The sequence below is a fragment of the Magallana gigas genome, chromosome 7 (assembly GCF_963853765.1).
Source record: "Magallana gigas chromosome 7, xbMagGiga1.1, whole genome shotgun sequence".
In the NCBI taxonomy this organism is placed as follows: Eukaryota; Metazoa; Mollusca; class Bivalvia; order Ostreida; family Ostreidae; genus Magallana; species Magallana gigas.
In genome coordinates, this window is record NC_088859.1 from 41,367,782 (window position 1) to 41,391,150 (window position 23,369).

General features: G+C 32.5%; 2 protein-coding genes across 3 annotated transcripts; one reads left to right on the top strand and one right to left on the bottom strand.

Moving 5' to 3' along the window:
• Nucleotides 1–2,466: 2,466 nt before the first annotated feature.
• LOC105340090 (protein Hook homolog 3) lies at nt 2,467–17,116 on the bottom strand. 2 transcript variants are annotated; one of them, XM_011445938.4, is made up of 22 exons: nt 17,007–17,116; nt 15,775–15,860; nt 15,253–15,325; nt 14,598–14,648; nt 14,283–14,334; nt 13,968–14,116; nt 13,562–13,618; nt 13,209–13,292; nt 12,823–12,917; nt 12,116–12,195; nt 11,850–11,914; nt 11,534–11,617; nt 10,519–10,561; nt 8,854–8,939; nt 8,541–8,705; nt 8,190–8,332; nt 7,844–7,984; nt 7,410–7,710; nt 6,758–6,862; nt 5,293–5,364; nt 4,839–4,966; nt 2,467–2,760 (listed from the first exon to the last, which is right to left on the bottom strand). In XM_011445938.4, exons 1-22 carry the CDS (start codon nt 17,043–17,045, stop codon nt 2,742–2,744), a joined length of 2,118 nt encoding a protein of 705 aa, XP_011444240.3. In that variant the 5' UTR covers nt 17,046–17,116; the 3' UTR covers nt 2,467–2,741. The 2 variants fall into 2 exon arrangements, with proteins under 2 accessions (XP_011444240.3, XP_034314840.2); XM_034458949.2 differs by lacking the exon at nt 6,758–6,862.
• Nucleotides 17,117–17,644: 528 nt separating this feature from the next.
• LOC105340091 (E3 ubiquitin-protein ligase RNF170) lies at nt 17,645–23,037 on the top strand. The gene is made up of 5 exons (XM_011445941.4): nt 17,645–17,914; nt 18,905–19,074; nt 19,375–19,448; nt 21,844–21,963; nt 22,629–23,037. The coding sequence occupies exons 1-5, from the start codon at nt 17,796–17,798 to the stop codon at nt 22,902–22,904; spliced, it is 759 nt and encodes a 252-aa protein (XP_011444243.2). The 5' UTR covers nt 17,645–17,795; the 3' UTR covers nt 22,905–23,037.
• The last annotated feature ends 332 nt before the right edge of the window (nt 23,038–23,369 follow it).

A 23,369-nucleotide genomic window follows, 5' to 3' on the forward strand; every position in this document is an offset into this window, starting at 1 on the left:
AAAAATGACGGTTTGAGGACCAACCGTTTTACACTAGTTGTTTGCATCGGGTACAATTCATCACAAAATCTGTTTATATCATGAATAATATGCATTTGCTCACTGAAAGGCATCATGCGTGACCAGGGGTCCAGAGCCAGATTTTCTTTCATTCAGTGGTTTGCCTTTGATTATTTTCTTTGCTTTCATTGAGAGTTGTGATTCATATATTCGCGTCTCTGAGAGAGGAGAAATGTAATTTTGAAATCTGCTAGGTGGGTGAAAATACAAAATTTACATCCTGACAAAAAAAAAATTGTATTCACACCCACCCAGTAAATTCAAAATTTACAACATGACAGATATCTTAAACTCGGTACGAGGACTACTAAAGACGTGCATTAAAAATATTGAATATATGCAATAAATGCATTTTGTTAGCTGTATTTCATTAATAAAACAAATAGATAAACCTCATCTCACACATTAAAAAGGTTTTCTGCGAAAATACCGATACCATCTGGTATTTTATCTTGTCAACAACTACACATTAATGAGTGGGGCAACGCTCCAAGAGAGGTATAGTGCCTTTTCCCATTATTACTCGTGTTTGAACGGAAATCATCTATTACTAAAAATAGATACAGGTATTTAGGTACTGATTTTATAATGGTGTCTGTAACTACTGATTTGTCATATAATATTATAAATGCATTGAGATTGAATATATGGAACTCCGTGTATAAAACCAGCTTATATTCTGAACATTGCTAACGCTATGAATATAAAATAGAATAAGATTACATGTATAATGTAATTGAACAGATCTGTTTATATTGGATATGCTCATACTCAGAATAAAACAAGAGAATGTGAAGAAAAAAATCCAGTAGATAAGATACATGTAATTTAAACTGTGTATTCTTTCAATGCTAAAAGTGAAATTAAAGAAAATATTTTCTATACGGTGGAATCGATCCAGCGACCGCAAAATCAAACACCTACGCGTTACCATTTGACCTCGCATGTACAACACTTTGGGGGTGTCTTATCAATATATATGGCAATATAAATAATTGCTTTTGAAAAGTCCCTAATTGAAATATTTGCATGATTTTCAGCACGAAGACCACACTGTTAAACCAGATTTAATTCAATATAAACGTGTACTTTAATGCCTGTAGGACAAAATTTGAATCATATTTCTTTGGTTTACAGTGGTTCAAATAGTCAAATATCCTTCCTTTTATTGCATACTAACTTTTTTTCTATATATCCCTAACAAAACCTGAAGATTTTAATGATGTCGTGTTAGATAATAATAACTTCTTTAACATGGTAATTGTGTGATTTCCGTTTCTTTGAATATATTTTCACTAAATAATGTCTAATAAAATAATGATAACTGCCTGTATTATACCTAGCTTTTCTTAATGTGCATGAATAGTGTACGACAATGATCATTTCAGTTTTGCGATGCAGTTTGAGATCAGGACCAAGTGCGGTTCTTATTGTGTGTCACCAAATTATATTTCATTCAAAATGCATTTCAGTCACGAAAATTAACACTATAATTCATTTTAATTGCAGAAATTAACACTGAATTCCATGTCAAATGCATATAAAGAAAGAAATCTTGAACCAGTCCCACAGTGGAGGGGTAAGTGTATTTTACTTATCCCTTTTGCCAAGTCATTGTTGTTTACAAATGAAATCGTGATTAAACTGTTGTGAATCCTTGTATGTGATTTACGTCATACATATTGCCTTTTTAAAAGATGAAAAACATATTGAACATTTCCTCTATTTAACAATATATTCAATATCCATTGATTATGAAACATCGGTTGGTTTTAGAAATTCGCGTTCCGAGAAAGCGCAAGGGGCTAGTTTATTAATTCACTCCAAACCTCCGGACAGAACACAAGGGCTCGTCACCATCCTTTTGTTTTCTTACTATATATGACCACCCCTACACTATAAAATACACAAAGTATTTTATAGTAAAGGGGTGGTCGCATAGTAAAAAGACATACAGTCCGTGGTCCTGTGGACAGAAGACCAGAGAAGCGCTTTTCGTCGGTTGGCAGTACATATCATTTCGTTGAGATGATGCTGGCAATATTCAGGTACTGTTTATGTAGAGAATTAAACAGCAAGCTGCAACGCTAATTCATATCATCATACATGTAACGGGATATCGCCAGTAAGCTCTGTTGTTAACTATTTCACTGAGCTAGTCTTGGTAAATTCATTTCAGTCCGATGCTTTTTAGAATGATTTCAAATTTTTCATATTTATTTGCATAACCCACAGGCACCTGACGTTAAATATATTTTTTCATAGTAAAACAATACATACCATCTACCTATTAATTGTGTGTGTGTGTGTGTGTGTGTGTGTGTGTGTATTATTATGAGAAAAACCATCTAAACACTTCAACTCTTAACCCCCATCTCATGAAGAAAAACAAGAAAGAAACCAAAGTATAGTGTGAAAAAACGCCATTTCATGTTTTATTATAAAACATATCACATCTTTCATCTATGCTTCATGTACATAACACACCGTATTACAAGTATTACACCTTCCCCCAATCACAGTCATGTATCAATAATGCTCTTAATACAATAAATAAATACACAAGGATCCTGCACATGTACCGGTGAGCTGCCCATGGTAGTCATGACAACCTCAAACCTCCTTTGGCAGTTTACATGTTAATGTCTTTTGTAAAACAAATACAGACCTCATATTCAGATCTAGTACTCCAAAAAATCACTGAAAGTAAACCAAAGCAAAGTCCACCATTAACACTTGTCTAATCATCAGGAAATAAATTCAACTTATTTTAAATTAAACAAGTATGCAGTGATGAGACTAAATGTATTGTTCACAAATATCTATTGAACAGAACATAAATATTCTGTAACATTCATTTATATATAGCTTGTTTTAATATCTCGGTTCAGGGGTGAAGGTCATGAGTATTGTAAGGGGGTGTATAAATATAATTTTAATACACAACATTAAAAAACATTGCTGTCAGAGATTGACAATTACATTGATAGTAATGCTGTGCATTGCCTACAGCCTAGCACCTCAATTTCTAAAATTTCTTCCTATCTTGCACATGAATAACTCTTAAATTGCATCCCTTCTTAATCTTGCAAAAATTTTGATTTGCTGGGTGTAGTGCTTCATAAAACACAAATTGTGTTACATAAAAATATACTCTTTTCAATCACTAAAAGGATATCTAATTGAAAATCCCTATTCATGGTACATAAAAATGCAGATAAAAAATATCGCTGAAAACATTATCGAGACATCAAAAATATACAATTTGAAAGTGACATATTAAATATCCTGATAGCTGGCAATTCCAAACTAAAGTCATTTTACACAATAATCGTAAAAAAAAATTCATGTTTACCTGAAAATTAAAAAATCATTTCTCATTCTAAATCTTTCATCAATAATAAGATGATAAGATACAAAAATAAGCATTTGTATTGAGAAAATAAATACATGTAGCTTATTTCTCATTATTTAATAAACAGTTGTGTTTATAAAAGTTAAATATGTGTGTATTTATATATTAATTAAATATTGACTGTGGTTTCATGTATCAATTTTTGTGGATTTGGTAAAATGCTCAGTTTTAAGGATACATAAATTTTTGGACAACAGCTCTATCAATAAAAGTTTTTGTCATGTTTCTTACTTTCATTTTATTGGTCCATTTAACAATGAAATCAACAAAAATTAGTGCTCCACAAAAAATAATAAAACCACAGTAAAAAATTTCTTTTTGTTTATATCTAGCTTTCTGCATTTAGACACATTTATACATCAGTACCAGTAATGCATTGTTTTACGTATCCAGTTAAACCCTCAAGGCATCAGTCTCATTTTATCATGCTGTTTATACATGCACTACACCTGTGTCTCTCTTGGTAGCTTAGCAAGCTGAGGAAGCCATTGTAACACATTTTCTTTAAATTTTGATATGCTACTTAAACCAATACATGTACAACTTTCATTTTTACAAGAAAAGTGTCACCCTTTGTTGTCTTTAGAGCTCTGGTAAAAATGTGCATTCAGTCATTAAATGACCAAAGTTTTAAACCTATAAAACATTGTACAAGTAATTTATCTTGTACAAATACTGAAAGAATAAAAGAACTCAAAATAAAAATAATGAAGTAATTCCAAATTTGCCTACTTACAATTACATACATCAGGTATCTTTTTCTACCAAATATGGCTGGGGAGAAAAATTCTTAATTTTTTTTTCTGTGATGCATGTTTTTTTGTACATTTTAAGCACACTAAATATATTTCAAAATATTCAAACTTTTGATTGAATTAAACCTCAAAGCCGACTAGGTGAAAAAAAAATGAAGCAAATGGCTTCCTCAAATATAACGCATTAAAAATAATACTTTAGAAAAAAATAACCAAGTACATATACACATGGAATATAAGTAATGATGCATGTCATTGACTGTATGTGGGTAAACATATGTGTTGTTCATGCATTGACTGGAACCTCTACACTGTACAGATAATTTGATTGCAGGGGTCGGGAGAATAATGTGATAACATGGCAGTACATATTACAAAGCATGGCAGTATACATACAGTATATATCAGTTTGGTGTTTTATACAGACTCCATGTATGAACTGATGCTTTATGATGGGTGATTAACAACCTCTAGTTATGGGTCTGGCATGTGTCAGATCAAGCTCTGGAAGTCTATACTTCTCCATGCTCCAGAAGTCTATGCTTCACTATGCTCTGAGCTATGCCTCTATACTTCTCCTCTAAAGCTAACATGCTGCGGTGTATCACCTCTGGGAGTTAGAGTTGGGAATGGACTGAGTTCGGTTCGTGGTGCGCACTTGTCGTTGTTTGGCGAGAAAAGACTGTCCTTGGGTGTTCAATCGCTCCTCTGCTGCTTGACGATTCAACTGCATTCCCTATCAAAACAATTATTTATATCATACAGTGTATAAAAAGGAGTAATACATGATGAAATATTTTTAATTGTCATGTAAAACATCATTTTAAATCTGTAAATGATTTTTAACTAAGTATAAGTGGTAAGTTATCACAATAACGAGGTGATTTTGCCTCACAGCTAAAATATCATGTTTGATATTTTTGCAAGATCAGTTTTGATTACAGCTGAAAATTCAATACAAAAACATGTCCATTTGGATTGTTCATTTACTGTAGTACCAAGTTATTACTATTATTCACATTATTATCTGTATTAACTCCTGTGTACAGTAACATTACTTACAATATTATACCAGGCTGATACAACATATTTCTCTTCTTGTTCACGTATACTCTTAGCTTTCTCATTCTCTTTCTGAAATTGACAAAAATAAATCAATTCCAAGTTTTCTATAAATACTCATGAAATTTTTACTCTATAAAACAAAGTAACTTCAGTAAATTAGATAAAAATCCTCCCACATTTATCATAAGACATATGGAACTCTACTACAAAAGGCTGTACATCCTCAGGAAATGATCAAATAAAGATGAAAATAGAAATGTGTAGCCTTATGGCTTCTCTCCCTTTGCTTGACTTATCATAAACATTGAAAAACTTAAATTCATATACAATGTACTACTAAAAATATCATGCATCTCTCAATAGTTCATGCATACTACATTGTACGTTCATTTCCAAAACAGTTTAATGAAGCAATGTAGAGTAAACATGCACAGAATGATTTTTTTTCGGGTCTAACCTCTAAATCACCAATGCTGGTACATGTAATACATATGTAGATGTATCTCAACCCAGTGCAAACACTAAGTTTCTAAATCTTAGTAATGAATTCTCAGATTTGCAGCTCAAGGTGGAATAACACATCATTACAAAATGGCTGTCCTCTAATCAAAACGGCAATTTGTTATATTAAAAGGATTTTATTGCCTGCAACATGTAAATTACTCCATAGGAAAGTGGATAAAGTGTCCGGCTTGTGATCCGTTCATCCTGAGTTTAAATCCCGCAGGGGCTTTTATTATTACTTACAGTAAACTTACTGTATAGAATTTTTTTGGATATTTATATTTTATCCCAAAATGCAAATTTTTAGCTTATTACATTTGAACAATTTAATAATATTGAATTACTATCATTATATTTACATCTACCGAGCATGATTCCCTCTATTTCTTAGGGAAACTTTAGTTAATTCATAGCTTTAGAGAAACTAATATAAATGATATCAACATGCCTGGTTTATCGATAGGTCGGGACCCAAAGCAACTGAAACTGACAGGACTGAAATCTATCCTTTCATTGATTAGTTGAAACCTACAGCGACCTATGAAAAATCATGGACTGCATGACTTATCATGATGATGTCAAATTAAAATTCCCATAGGCGGGGATTTGGCTGTTTCTTTTCGCTAACGTACTGATGTACATTAACAGTGATTTAGTAAATTAAACTTATTTTTGACAGCATTATATCAATTTGTTAAAAGAAAGTTGCCACCTTTATATCCCGCAAGAATCACCAAAGAAAGCACTTTATTGCTTCAATATCTTTCATAATCAAATAATTTACAGTTATTTGAGTGACTTTTTTACCAGGTGTGTTATTCAACCTTAAAACAAAAAGTGTTTAGTAAAAACATGTTTTTATTACCGGTAAGTTCTGGTGGTATTCTCAACCTGTTCTTAATCGTACTATGCTTATAAATACCAATTTCAATTGACATTGTTTTTTGTTTGTTTTTACCTCAATTTGAGCAATGTATTTCTCCTTCTCATGGAGCTGGTTTTTCAGAGCTTGAACCTCAGCTGAAGAACTGCTGTTTTGTTTGGGGTCAATTGCTTTAAAAACCTGAGGTGATCATAATGATGAAAAATTAGAACAGATGTAGAGTTTGACCTCATTCGTTGGTCGGTATTCATGCTTCAGGCATATTGCAAACAAACAGTCAACATAATATCTAATTCAAAATAAATTTGAATCATGCATACAAAAGAAATTTCAGATTTGATAGATTATCACACAATGGACTACAATAAAGATAAGCAGATTGTTAATTTCAAAATCAATAGGATAATTATTTCTTTGTACAAAGATCACTAATTTTAGATTTTAAGTGTATCTGTTTATTTTGGCATACCACTGTAATCATGAGTAATATTTATGATGATTTTAAAAATAAACTTGGTCATGAAATAATTTTATTTAAAAAAAAAAACAAACTAATATCTTCATGTAAGTCAAATCTTAGTTATTTCTAAAGTTATAGGGTGTATTTTAATTACATTGCCCCAACTAAAAATTCCTCTGGTCAAATAAAATCATAGATGAATTTAAACTAAGGACACATTTAACATTCCTGTTCAAGACAAGTTCCCTGACAGCTAGGCAGCCTTACCGCTCTGGCCTTGTCCAGGTATTTACTGTAGCGGGCCTCCATCAGCTTCATCTCGTTATCCTTCTTATTCAACAAGTCCTGTAACTCTTGCACTTTCTGGGACTGGCTGGTGTACCTTTTCTCTAACTCGTCCTGTAAGTCCTTATTCTTGGACAGGGCATTGTCTTTTTCCTGAGTCCTTTGAATCTGTTCATTTAACTTCCTCTTGATCTCGACCACCTCCTCACTCGACACAGTCTTTTGATTTTCATGAATATCTTCCACTTGGGCCTCCAGCTCCATAATTCTTTGGTTGGCAATTCTGTAATGACAGTTAGTTGCAACATACATGTACAAGCAACAGCAAAATGTTCTAAAAAATGGCAAAAAAGTAATAAAAAAAAACTTCTGAATATTAACTCTTTTAGAGAGAAAATGTGTTCTATATTTATCACCTTAGTTCGGTCTCGAGCTCGTTTTTGCGACTGTTGGCGTCGTCCAGCATGGACTGTAGGACATGAGAGCCCTCCTCCTCCGACCCTGAACTCTTCATCCTCAACATCTTGTTCTCATGCTCCAACCTGAGCATCTTCTCTCTACATTGACAGAGTGGACACATTAAGGTGGCTCAACACACCAAATTGTGATTTGATGGATCAATAAAGTTTCTTCATGAAAAACTTTTTCACAAATAAGAGAATGATATCTGTTTTGAATTATTTTATTTGAGTTTTTGAATTTTTTTCAGAGAAACTGGAAAACTTAAAACATAATTTAGGATGATTTATGGGAAAAGCTTACTTGATTTCTGGGGGCAGGGACAACATCTCCACCCTTGGGGTTTGTGTGAGGTCTGAGGGTTCCCCTCCTTCAACATTGATGAACTGAGAACACTTCATCTCTTCATTCATCTCCTTCAATGAGTCCCTCTCTGTCACAATTCTCTACAAGCATCGCAATCACAACACATGGAATCAGTGATACATGTAGAGTGTAGAGACATAAATTTCACATTTCTTGTTGCTGTGATAAAATTTCGCACTGCACTAAATATTCATACATAAGTTACAATTTCCTTTGGTTTTTAAAAAATAAAATCAAGAGCATTCAGTGTTAATTCTATAACTATCTCCTCAGTAATTCTGCCCTCACCTCCTTCTCTCTCTGTAGGGATGCTAGTTTTTCCTGGGCCCTCTTGCACTCAAAGTCAGCTTTATCTGCCCGCTTTGTTTCATCAGACATCTTGTTTTGGAGTTCATGGACCTGTCTCTTGTACATTTCAAGTTGTTGCTTGACAGTATTGGACTTCCGTAATTCCTTTATGAAAAAAAATTATTTTTTATCATTTACTGATACATCTCGCTTATTTTATTAATTGTTCTTAAAACAAGCAAACCTTAAACACAATTTGATTTTTTTCATGATCACGCAATATGCTAGAGTGGAGTTGAAATGTAAGGTTTACCTCTTCCAGTTCTAGGTGTTCCTGCATATATTTAGTGTTCTTCTCCTCCAGAAGTTTGACCTGACCCCTCAGGTCACTTAGCTCCTCTACAAACAAAGAGATTAATTACAAATCAATTTACATGTACATGTACCTCATATCACATGTACCGTATTTTCCCGACGATAGGTCGGTATTTTTTTTCTCTGAAGCAGAGCACTCGACTTATCGTCTTGATCGACTTGTCTAAGGCTTGAGGTCAGAAAATTGTGAAAAAAATATTAAAATTCTTGGTTTTAATCATTTTGAGCTGGCTGTGTTATTGAAAATTACGTTGTTGAATTCAATGTTCATCTTTAATTATTATCATTTTCACTCATCTGTTAACACTAGAATACATATCAATAACAGTTATTGAACAATGGTGTATTTTTTTAATCAATTAAAAGTTTTACCGTTCCGTTTTTATAAACACGCTGTCACATGATTCCATATATCACTATAGTGGGAAGATAATATTGCGCAGTAAAATTGAAACCAAACTTGGATGGAAAAAAATATTGCAGTAGGTCCGGGGAATGTTTTAAAGTTTTATTATTTCATTAGTAAAGAATTGTTAGTGGAAATTATAAATAAGAAATATTTTATGGTCAAAATCAATCTTAAAATACGTAATCGGCAATTATCAACTCTATTGTTTATACGGTAGACTGATCCCGGTTGGGTTAATAATCTTGCTATGGCTGACATCTATACGGCAATTTTACTCACTGTGTACATAAAAAGTACCGTTATACATGTAAGAGTGATTATAGTTCATTAATTAATTATTGTCCAATTCTTTGATTATTGTTAAATAAAAAATTTAGGAAACGTATGTATGTCGTATATCGTCATTATCAAGTCGTACAAATGATCGATCTATTCTAACAGTGTCTCTTTAAAATAATAGCGTGTAACTGTATTACTGGATACAAAGTAAACAAGTTTCATCAAATCATAGTAATTGCTAAGCTTTCTGCACTTGAGATCCCCCTTTGAAGCCCGACACGAGACAGGTGCATGCCTCTGACACCGGAAATTGTTAAACAAACATTGACCACGCGCCGAGTAAACAGGTGGCTGGTTGCGTAATGGCGAATACACTGGCGATGGTCAGAGTGGGTGATTATTTTAATGCATGGGAATAAAATATTTCTGTCAAAGTAAGTTTAATTTTGCATAACACGCGATATCAGGAATTGTTTACAATGCAAGCGACTTTGTAGATGTTGTCGGTATTTGAAAATATGATATCAATGCATAAGTATAAAGAGTAATTGTTTAAATGTTATTCATTAATAATAATTGGTAGCAATATCGGGGACATCGTGGCATCATACACTGATAATGTTACTGCAGTTTATACACCATTTTGAAGCGATAAGTTCGACGTGTCGTCTGAATCGACGTATCGTAGGATTTTGTTAAAATTTTGGCTAAAAATGAGCAATTCGACGAGTCGTCCGCATCGACGAGTCGTCGGGAAAATACGGTATATATAACTTTGTCCCTAAAATGTCTAAAAACTTTCTACTTCAATATTCCCATGATAATGCAGTTAGGAACTATGCAGCCAGAACTTCTTTACCTTTATAAATGTTCACATACTCTACACCAAACTGAATTAATATTACATGTACATACCTAGTTTCTTCTTGTAGTTGTCAATCATTCCTTCATATTTTGTCTGTTAAATTGAAATGAAAGGTTAAGATGTCTATTACATTTGAATCCAACATCCAGTAGATATGCAGATACCTAAAATGGCCCCCTAAAATGTACATTGTCATTTTACTGTAATTCTTTGTTTTATTTGTACAAATATACATTTGAAGTTTTTTCATAAATAAAATTTTGATTTTAGTGCCCACAATTTAAAAATATGACATCATAAAGTTTACCTTTTCCCGCCATTGTTTTCATTTTTAGCATAACATAGCTTGTTTTGAGGCAGTTTTTGTTTAAGGAAACATTAAGCGACTACTTGAACAAGCAAAATATTTTCACCAAAGATGTATCTTTCCAATACTTATAAGGGACAAAAAGTTCGTTCTTGTTCAAAGAGTCGCTCTATATTTCCCATTCGAAAAAAGATAAGAAAAATGTCAATTTTTGGTTGATTTTGATTCAATTATAAAAAATAACCGTCACTTCTGACGTCATATACTGCCAGTGAGTGCATATAAATCAAATAAATAGGTGAAAAACATATTTCATGTCAACCCTTTTATAAAATAACACAACAAATTAATGTACCTGAATTATTTTAAAAATAGTGAATTTTGGGGGCCAAATTTGACTAAAATCATATTTAGTTCTTTTACATGGAAATCTCATTTAGAGATTTTCACATTACCTTTAACTACATTACATGTGTTATGTACATGTATATGTGCAGTTCAAAACATTGATTTAAAATTGATGGAAAATGCAATTTCCTGTGTTAACAGACAGATTACTTTCCACATTAGTAGAAAGAATATATAAACATTATACATATATCATTTGTCAACAGAAAGAATACATGTAATTACCATATGAGTTGACAGACAGAATAGTTACCCAGGTGTTGACAGAATAGTTAGCACATGAGTAGCAAAATAATTACCACATGTTTTAACATAAAATTACCAAATGAGTTAACAGAGAGAATAGTTACCACTTGTTCTGAAGTGTGCCTGAGAACATCCACCTCATCCTTCAGTGTTCTCGCCTCATCCACCACAGCTGTCAGCTCCGCATTCTATAAAATGAATAAAGTGTAATCAAGCAATCATCTTAATTAAGCTAATCATTCTTATAAACCACATCACCACAACAGCTGTAAGTGACTTCCCTTCATATCAACAAAAATATCACACAAAAGAGTAATTAGCCAATCAGCATTACATTGATTTTTGCCTCCGAAATTCTCTGATGCTTAATTATTTAAAGAATGAAGAGATAGCAAGTGAGTTTGAAAACTGAAAGCAAACCTTCTGTTTCATTTCAGCACATTCTTTGGACAGGACATCAAACTTTATCCTCATGTCATCTTTGGCTGTGAATAAAACATGATAAGCTGGATAATGATTTGCTGGATCAATATTGAATAGTGTATAAATTAATAATCAATAATTATAAAACATTCATTAAATGAAACCAAAGAAATAAAACTTGAGAAAGTCTTTCCATCTATAATTGTTTGTATGATTTAATTTTACATCAAATTCACAAACAATCAATATTATACGAGTCTTACCGGTTTCCAGTTTAAAGTTTTCCTCTTGCAGGACCTCCACTTGCTGCTGTAGCTGAAGAAATCTTTTCCCAGCAGGTGTACTGGAAAATATAAAGGTAAAAAAATTATATACATGTATTATGACACACTCATTTTTAAAGTATAATTCATAGAGCATACCTAAGTTTCACGATAGATTTGATTTCAATGCTATCACATGACACACAGACAACAAAGATGGACAAAATGATAAAGGTACAGATACATACAAAGAAATGGGCACCCATTGCCCCCCCCCCCCCCAAAAAAAATGCATTTTTCTTGGACTAGGACCTGTTAAGTAAGAACATACGAAATGAAAATGAAACTGAAGTATAAAACTAACTCTCTGTGGGTATGTAGAAAATGGCATATGCATGAATGCAAGCAAATACAGTATACCCTGCATAGGCATTAGGCAAAGATTTAATTCATGTCTAATATATACATGTAACATTAAAACCATAGAGAAATTTATTTTGATTAATTCTTTTGGGTATGAGTGCTATTTTGGTCTCATTAAAGAATTTGTTGCATCAGTACTTCAAATTTGAAGTTTTATGGGGAACAAGGGAGAATTTTATCTCCCTTCCCAACTCCCAAATACAAATCCTAGCTGGGCTGTGATCCTAAAAAAACGTGATTTACAGCCCCTGTTCTGACACACTACATCTGTCTGTGTTATCTACCTGGAATCATCAAAGTTTTCCGCTTGGTTGATTCTGTCCAGCAGTCTGTCATTTTCTGCTGTAAACACCTGCTTCTCCTCCAGCAATGCTGCAACCTACCATATGTACCAACAGAGTATATATACATAGCCAGAAGGAAACACATAGCTTGTACAGATCTTATCTACAGAAATATTATCGCTTAAGTAGTAAAAACCAAATAAACTTTTACACAAGTAAACAATATACTATTCAATGTTTTCCTTTTCAAAACGTTTCAAATTCAATTTTTAAAAGTTGTCAGCAACACAACACTTATGTATAGTAAGGCTGACATAACACAAAATTTAAAAAAAAAAAGAAACTTTTATTTTCCTATTTAACAGATGTAGGAATGAACTAATTACCTGCTGATCCAGTTCGTGACATCTCTGTGTCAGCTCTTCCTTGGCTTCTAAGGCACTATTTAAGTCATCAACTGCTCGCTTCAACTATAACAGAAATAGAAAGTGAATACTTCAACACCTTGTAAACATACATTTAATTGTTAAAAATCTTAGACAAGCATCCTTCTAATGACTCGTATGAATGATGAGGCATTCTTAGCTTTTAAATTTTCAAATTACATATATCATCTATATCTTATTTTCACATATTCATAGTATAAGTCAATATAATATGCTTGTCATGAACTACCTGTACACACACATTTTGTATCCCTGTGATCTAACAACAGGTACTGTACAGTGTGATTACTCACCTGATCTCCTAGCTCTGTATCTCCCTCTATACCAGCACTGATCTCCTTTGTCATCAACTTAAAAAAAACAAAAAACAGATATTCATCATGATATGGAATACATAAAGGCAACTTTTTACAGCTTAATACTACTATAAATAAATGTTCTTATTAAGGCATTGTATGACAACATCAACATGATACATGTACATGTACTAAAGTCTGAAAAAACATTGTTTAAATGCTGCATCATAATGAACAAAATATGATGGGGTTTTTTCTAGATATTACAGGTACACGTATATGCTCAATGTACATTACTGCAAGTTAAAATCTTGTTGATAACATAAATGTTTATTCAAATGCAGATGAGACCAAGGGAGGAATTCTAAAAACTATAAAATTATGATATAAATCTCAGCCATACCTCCTGGATAGCATTCATGACCACGTGCTGCACGGACTCCTCCATTGACATGATCCTCCCGATGTACTCCTCTTTGTTAGCACAGTTGACAGCACAGCCTAGGATCAGCTGAAGAAGGCGGCCCAACTCACATTTGTCATTCCGCTCCCCTTTACATTCACACAAACAGGTAGAATTACATATAACAACAAAAAATAGAATAACTCGTATATGTAGCCTCATTTAAAAACAAAGAAGTATTATTGAAATATAGTATGCTATATTGAAATACTATTATTTGTATTGATGGATGAAGCCCTTATCATATTCTCATACCTATAGCACTGACGTCTGGCATTTGGAAATTCTGTATATGGATTCCCAAGACCTAGAAATTCAAAAATACACTTGACATAAATTACCAAGACCAATCTTTTGAACAACTAAATACCATCACCTCAGTTCAGTATTTCACAATCCTTGTATAAGATTTTATATGAAATAATAGTGTTTATCCTATAAGCTGCTTTAAATTGGTTTTTATTTTTAATATGGTATTTTTGGCATACCAGTAACTACTATAAACTTAAGTTCTTATAATGGATTCATTGAAAGTTTAAAACAAGTCCTCAACTGTCGTCAATTTCTTACCTCCATATTGTATTCCAAGATGCCATTTAATATTTTCTTCAAATTGCTGACCTGATTAAATTTAAATAATAATGCACTTTTATTCAGAGAGCACAAAAAGTTAATGGTCTTAAATAGTTGATCTGAAAATTTTTAACTAATAATTGATGTAAAAAAAATTATAAAGGTTGTTTAAGGTGGTATGGGACACCTCCATATTTTGACGTACTGTTTATCAACATAAACAATAAAAACAAGGGTAATTTTATGAACATTTTCTTTCCCAAAAAATTGTCACTAAACACTAAACAGCACAGCGCATCAGGTTAGAGTGTTCACTATCAATCTGTAACATGAGTTCAAATACTGCTGGGGATATTAAAATTTATACCTTTAAACAAAAATCTAAAACATATTTTTTTGGTCAAATATTGTAAAATTTGAAAATTCAAAACCAGTGAAAGTATTTGATTATAATGGCTTATTTAAATGCACTTCTATCCACATAAATATTGTCAGATGTCCCATACCAACTTAAATGCATGATCATAATGTTAACATGATAGGATTTCTGTGTATTATTTTCTTGATCTTCAAAAGCTACCAAACATTTCTTTTCTTGTATACATAACTGTAATACTTTCACAATGTGATATCCTTGCATGGATGTATGTACCTTAAGTCTCCAATTAGTAACTTCATCCAGTTTGATTTTAGCCATCCATCCTTCATTAAAATAGTCTGGAGCTCTGAAAGTAAAATTCAGGCACTGTATTGATCCAACTTCCAAAAGTGAAAAAAAAATTCTGAAGGATGCTTCCTTAGTTAGGTTATTATAAGTTTTTAAGAAAAATTTAAAATTTTGGGATCACATCTTTAGGCTCTAAATCTTCTGTTGACAAAACTGGCTTTAGGTTAAAAAAAATATGATATCACAATATAAACTTAGCAGGTCTCCCTTTGACATATTGAAAGATATACATGTATGGATCAAACTGTGAAAGTTTCAATTATATTTTTACTCTGATGTGTTTCGTACAATAACCAACCAGATACTGCATACAAACAATTCAACTAAAAATTGTATTCTAATTTAAGCTGATCCATGCAATCAAACTGTTTATATATTTCTTTTAAAGTTCTATCATGAGCATTCATCATTATAACATAATCATTGATATAATATCTAGCATCATACATTTGGTTGAGGACTTGTGCCATTACCACCCCATCACAAAGATCATCCACACCCTGGACTTGGGAAGAGATGTCAAAAGTGTGCATCTGAAATATTCAATTCAAAACATGCACCAAATGATTTAACAAAAATCAGTTGCGTGTAAAAATAAACAAATAACTTATAGCAGCTCTTATTTCAGCACTGTTCATTAAATTAAGGCCTGAAACTTCGAATAACGTTACTGTAGAAAACTTTACACATATGAAACGCTTAAAACTGTTTAGGACACCATTAGCCTAGATAGTAATTAGATTTATACACAAGTACATCAATTTTTTTTATATAAAGCTCCCGCTGATGTTTGAACAGCTGGGAAAGAGGGGCTGATACATATGTGCTCAACATATTTCAAATATTTATACCGAGCGCAGCGAGAGGCGGGCGAAGCCCGCCTCGCGAAGCGAGGATTAATGGTAACACGTATATGTAAGAAAATCATTGAAAAATGAAAGTTGAATCAGGGGTACTAAGGCCAAAAAAATTTTCTTCCAGCCATGGGCGCCGCCATATTGGCAGCCATTTTGTTTTTAAAAAGTTAATTCGATCATTGTTTGACCGGTACTCATCGATGTTTGTTGCCCCTAAACTCGATTAAAATGTTTCAGTATTTAAATAGAAGGTAATTTAAATCAAAAGAAATAAAAGAGGACACATGATAAGTTTCAATAGTGCTTCAGTCAAGAAACACGACTAGTTCTATGTATGTCTTACCAAATTATCAGATGGAAAATAAAAACATTAATATCAAGGAACTGGTCTTTTAGATACTGAATAAAGTATTCAATTTTATTACCGCGGGATTTAAATGAATTAAATTGATAAACAATGAAAGAAGAAATTAAAAAAAAGTTCGGAATAACGTAACTCTCTTCGGCTATTTCCGAAGACAAAACGTGTATTACGTTTGAAACATGACGTCATAATGTAGACTGAGCACGCGACGTTTCGTTAAACTTTGGCTAATGCTTTGAGTAGGCAACCAGGCGGATCCTACTGTGTGCATTTCAAATAAATTTTACTCTACAAAAATCAAACTGCACTGTGTTAAATCTGCGCTCGGTCCAACGGTCACACCGTTTACATATTAAACAGTATTTATATAAGACTTCTGTGCACATTTTATTCGACATGCATAATTATTTATCAAATTTCTTATTAAACAAATGAAACCATATATAAAATAAACTTACCCATGTTATGAGACTTTCGTAGAGTTCTTCTCTGTCCATTTTGGGCTGGACTAAAATAATATTTCCAAATGGTGGAACTAAGGGGAATAACAACGTAAACTTCCGGTCATATGGATATTACTAATTGGAGAAACCATTCATCATGTTCATGTAAAAAAAAAGATAAATAAAATAAAAATTATGATTTTATGTTTACTTGTCACAAAGATGTAAAATTCATAAATGTATTCTTAAAATACATAAAATGTTTTCGAAAAATTATTTTAGGGACTCTTTTGATTTGTAACGTTACTGTATCTGTTGTTTTAATACAGTAGAATTTTTAAAAGTATTGAATTTTTTACAAATTTATTTTAAAAAATTAGAATTAACCATCGAAATAAAAATATTAGAAATTACAGAGATATAATGACAAATTTTCCACCGTATATACAGACATTTGCCATGACAACTGCATTTTCGAAAGTTTCCGCAATTAGTCTTGTTATGGTTCTATTTTACTTTCGCTTTAAGTTTTGTAAAGGTTTGACGTCTGTTAGACAGTTATAGTGTTACAGTTCGTGAGTTACTTCAGTTACCTAAGAAATTATTGCGTTAGCTTATATATGGATCAAATGTCAATTTTATATTAGAAAACACCTATTGGCAGACGTGGACAATGTGTTCAATGATGCAATAACATAAAAACGCATATAGAACTTGTATATTTTCGATAAATTTATATACATGTTACACATAGCACTACCAAAGTGTTTTCACTGAAGTTGGTAGGAATAACAATTCTATGATATGTCATATCTGCGAAGTACTCATTTAGTAGAGGGTTTTGGCGATGAAGTGCTGTACGGAATTGGTGCCTTTTTAGGAATCCTTGTACCACTGGTTGTATACATAACGAACAGGGGCAGGTGAGATATTTATGTTCCTATCATTAATCTGTTATAGTCTGTCCAAAGTTATTGCTTCCATCACTTTTTGATTATCTTTAATTAAAATTAACATACCTGTCAATGAAGAACAATCTAAATCGATAAAAGGGAAAATAACCAAGATTTCTTCATTGATACATCATCTGTTTTTACCTGTAGATATACACAGGAATGAAAACAAACATTGTACGGAGAATTAAGATGGGATATATTTATATCTTTTCTCCATTTTGAAGTACTCTGAACACTTTGCACAATTTAAAAAAAAACCAACATATCATCTGGGGTACTTTCATGTCTTTTGCAATGTAAAATCTCCCAGACTTTCTATTTTTTGTTGTGTATTGAAACCTGAAGCGGCAGAGGGAGCGTTTCAAAACAGATAATCTGGACATTTTTCACTCTATAGTACATGGATGTAGTTTGGGCACAAAAGTATTAATCATTATCAAGATATTACTCAAAAATTGATGGAAGCAAACTTAGAAAAGAGTATAAATGTGACTTAATAAATGCTCAATGCATATACATGTACATCATTCAAAATCCTCATTACTACAAAGCACCTCAAAAACAAGCTGTTTTTCTTCTTCATTCTTCTTCTATACTCCTCTCGTCAGATAGAAATATACAAGTATAGATGTATGTGCTTACTTTGTAGGCAGTTGACTGTTAGGCCTATAAAAAAAAATTATGTGTTTAGGGTAACACTGATGAAAAAATTAGGTTAGGTAGGTAGGGATTTTTTTTAATTTTATCATATTTTTTCTGCATGAATTCTAAGAATGTTTGTTTGTGTCATATTGAAAAACAGATTTTTTATTAGAAATAACATTAAATTCACAATCGGATAAAAACAGACGTCTAAAAATGGTAGGATCGGGGCATTTTTGTAGATTAGGTCGGGTTACCCTAAACACACAACTTTTTTTTTAGGCCTTACATGTATTTTTAAAAATATTTTTCTAGTGAAGGTGCCCAAAATATACACCCTGACAGTGAGGAAAATGTTCGATCTACCCGTGAGCATGTTCAAGCCACCACAAGAGTTCGCACCAATCCTGGTGAAATAGACTGCCCAGTATGTCTAGGAAATACACAATATGGAATAGAAACAAATTGTGGTCACATCTTTTGTGGTAAGGCCCTGCAAGAGGTAAAGCATTCCTGATTGTATGATACATGTGTATTGGAATAAATCAACAAGAAAAATGTAAAATATCATGTATGCAGATTCAGATGATAGCTCAATATTTTGAAAAGATACCAAAATTACTTGAAATTTTGCTGATGTTTGAATGAGCTGATGTTGCTTTTTTCGTTTTGTGATGTTTGTTTAATATATATGAGGCAAATTACGTATAGTTTGATCCAAGTTGACAGTGAAACAAATTGTCCAGCTTCTGGCATTGATGAGTAAATTTAATGGCCCATTGTAGGTACCTGTATCATTACATACTGGGAGCATGGTACCTGGTTAGGAGCTGTCAGGTGTCCTGTATGTCGTCAACAGGTGATTATCTCTATAAGTTATTTCTCATTTAGTGTAAACAAATTACAATGATTCTTTAATATCTCTTTGAGGCAGAGGCTGCATTCTATGCCCTTCCCTATACCAAATACATAACACAAAGATAGTTAAAAATTTGCTCTTTATATTTTAACGCAGGCCATGTCTTTTTTTTTGCAATGACAGTCTCTACCTTCATATCCCACATGAATCGATAAAGAAAGCATTTTATTGTTTAATGATGCTTTTTATCTGTTGCTGTCTTAACATTATATGAATAGAACATAAAAATTTCAGATTAATTTAATGAATGTATAACCATTATTATCGCCATTGTCATCCTTATATTTTGTACTGTTTTGCTGATCAATTTCAGCATATTTTGTTTACATTTGTCTTGGTTGGCTGCCCACTTGTTATATTAAAAACAACAGTTATTGAATTAGAATTACCCGTACAATTCGTAAACTTTTAGATAATTACTTCCTTAATAAATTGGAGGGTTATTTAAGTTAAGGAACATGTAAAACTATCAGATTATAGACATACAGTATCAGTAACAATCACATACACCATATACAAGTTTCAATGTGTGCAGATTTTGATGACTCTGAAAATACCATTTTTTTGATGTCCTCATTTTTTTCCTCTAAAATTTTTATATCAAAACATTCTTTTTATTACCAAGTGTCATATAATATTTGAACCCCATGATATATTGAACCCGGGTTCAAAATATCACTGCGATATATTTTTCAGTGATATTGGAGAGAGGATTCAAAATATTATGCCTGTGATATATTGAATCACCTACCTTTTTCAAATTCCCATTGGAGAGGGGGTTCAATGTATTATGGCCGCGATATTTTGAACCCCCCTCTATTTTCACAGCCATCAAATTTTGAACCTCTGCAATCTCCAATAGCCAGTAATAAGGGTTTTTAATATTTTACAGGCATTTAAGCATTGAATCATTATTTTTTGAAAGATGTGGCATCATTACTGCAACGGTGTGTGAATACAAATTGAATAACGCTAAACCACATCTTTAAAAAAATAATGATTCAATGCTTATATTTAGGTTTTTTTAAATTTGTTCTCTTTCCACAAATATGATTTATTTTTAAAAATCTTGGCCTTATTCAACGAGAAATGTGCAATTAACGGAAGAGCCATTGGAACAGTCGAATTATGCTGAAAAAATAGTGCACAGCGTTTTAAATTCTAATAACACAATTTTATTTTTCATTCTGTAGTTTTATGAATTTATTTTTGGTGTACTAAGAAATTAATCAATTAAATTCATTTAAATCTTTAAAAAATGTTTACATCCATGAAATATTAATCAGCCCAAGTATAATATCAGGTCGTAATCCGGTTTGAAGTTGGGAGGAGAGTCAGTCATGTTCTGAAGGAAGACTGAATGTATTCATACGCACCAGATTTGGTGATTGGGTCTTCTGTGTTATGCGTAAATATCACTTAAATCTATCAATGCAATTTAATAGGAGGAAAGAAAGTGAATGTAAATATAATGTTTTGAACCCTCTCTCTAGTAGGAATTCAAAATCATAGAGGATTCAATATTTTGCAGCCATAATATTTTAAACTCCCTCATTACTGGTATTACATAATAGGGATATCATTAAGGCTGAATTGAATTTGAATGTTTCCCTACCCTGTGTATACACAGCACACAGGTTTTAGCCCTCTTTTTTCTCCCACCTGAGGACTATCATTTAGAGTAACCAAGTATACGTAAAGTTGCTAAATAAGATTGGGGTGGGGGGGGGGGGTAAAATAACTCGGAGACATGATATCTTGATCCCCCTCTCGAATTTGAAATTAAGGTGGGTGCAGTATATTGCAGCCATAATATTTAAACCCCATTTTCAATGTGAATGTAATTCAGATGTGGGGTTGTGTATTAAATATTTCATAGCCATAATATTTTAACCCCCTCTCCAAAGGGAACTGGAAATAGGAGTGAGGTTCAAAATATCACAGCCATAATATTTTGAACCCCCTCTCCAATAGCAATGAAAAAAAGAGGGGGGTTCAAAATATTGCTGCCTTAATGTTGTGAACCCCCTCTCCAATGGTAATTGGAAAAAGGAGAGGGGTTCAATTTATCGCGGCCATAATATTTCGAATTCTCTCTCCAATAGCAATGAAAATTAGAGGGGGGTATAAAATATCGCGGCCATAATATTTTGAACCAAGGGTTCAATATTTTATAGGGGGGTCAATATTTCGCAGCTATATATTGAACCCGGGTTCATAATATCTCATAATATATTAAAACCAGGTTCAATAATTTGCGGTATCAAAATATTATATGACACCGGATTTGGCCCTTTCATTCACTGCCAGTAACTGTTTTTTCTCTTTTATTCAGGTTACTCTTCTGCTAGTCCATTTTACTGACGAAGAGCAGAACCAACCAAGTGCAAGTAAAACAGAAATTCTAAACAAGATTGCTGATTACAACAGGCGCTTTTCTGGAGAACCTAGGCCTGTAAGTCACATGATCATAGTGGGGTTCATTAGTCGCATGATCCTACTGTGGTTCAATAGTCACATGATCAAACTGTAATTCATTAGTCACAGGATTATACAGTGGTTCAATAGTCACATGATCATATTGTTGTTCTATAGTCACATGATCATACTGTGGTTCAATACTCACATGATCATACCGTGGTTTACTAGACACGTGATCACACCATGTTCGCTAGTCACATGACCATACTGTAGTTCACTAGTCACATGATCAAAGTGTGGTTTAGTAGTCACATAATCAAAGCATGATTCACTTCTTTTTTGAACAACTTTTATACATGTACAATGAAATTAAGTGGATCAACTTAGTTCTTAGTGTGACTGATTTGAAAGACTTTAATCTGAAATTAAATGCAGTCAGAAACACACTTTATTAATTAAATCTATCAGTATCTGGAAATCGATCTCAATAATTCAAATTCATAAAGAACTATTTCCCCCAACAAGTGGTTGTCTATTCCTATAAATGTACAATAGTGTGCTTGTGTATAAAGTTTAATTAATTATTGTTTTCTTCATTGTTGAAAACCCTTTGTTGGTCTAAAAACAGTAGCTAGACTGACAGCTGTTTTCTTTATTTATTGATACCAAATATTGAATTTAAAACTTTTTTTGTTATAGTTGATGGACTATCTGAGAGACCTGCCGACTCTGCTTCGACACGCCTTACGTGAATTTTTCTCTGTTGGCGGTCTAATATGGATGTTTCGTCTTCGCATCATTGCTATCTTCTTAGCTGCATTACTCTACTTTATTTCTCCATTAGACATTATTCCAGAAGCAGTGTTTGGAATTTTGGGGTTTCTAGATGATTTATTTGTACTGCTTCTACTAGCTATTTACATCAGTATTATCTACAGAAATTATGTTCAGACACGTGCAAATGCAACCAGTTAATGGTATTTTCACTGATATATGTATATGTAATTATATGTAATTATTTGATATTAGTGAATCATCAGAGAAATAATTAAAAACTGTGAACTATGATATGTCAATTAACAGTTGATATAACAATGTGGGCAGAAAAAGTAGTTTTGAATTAGTCACAGGTGTATACTTAATATCTTTGGAATATATTTCTCATAAAAATAATGGAGTTTCAGACTAATATAGTAAATATTTTCCCCTCGATATGTAATAAAATTTTCAAGTTTTTCATTGAATTTTGATACAATTGTTGTGTTATGGCCAACCATTTAACAATTGTTTTCATCTCTCTGATCATTAAATGGACCATTTCATCTGATTTTGTCAAAAGCTGTTTTGAAAATAAGGAAATGTGCCAAAAAGATCAGTCCTTTGCATTTTAATACCACTTGTATTGTAGATTATGTTGACTGGTGTGATTCTTATGTAGGA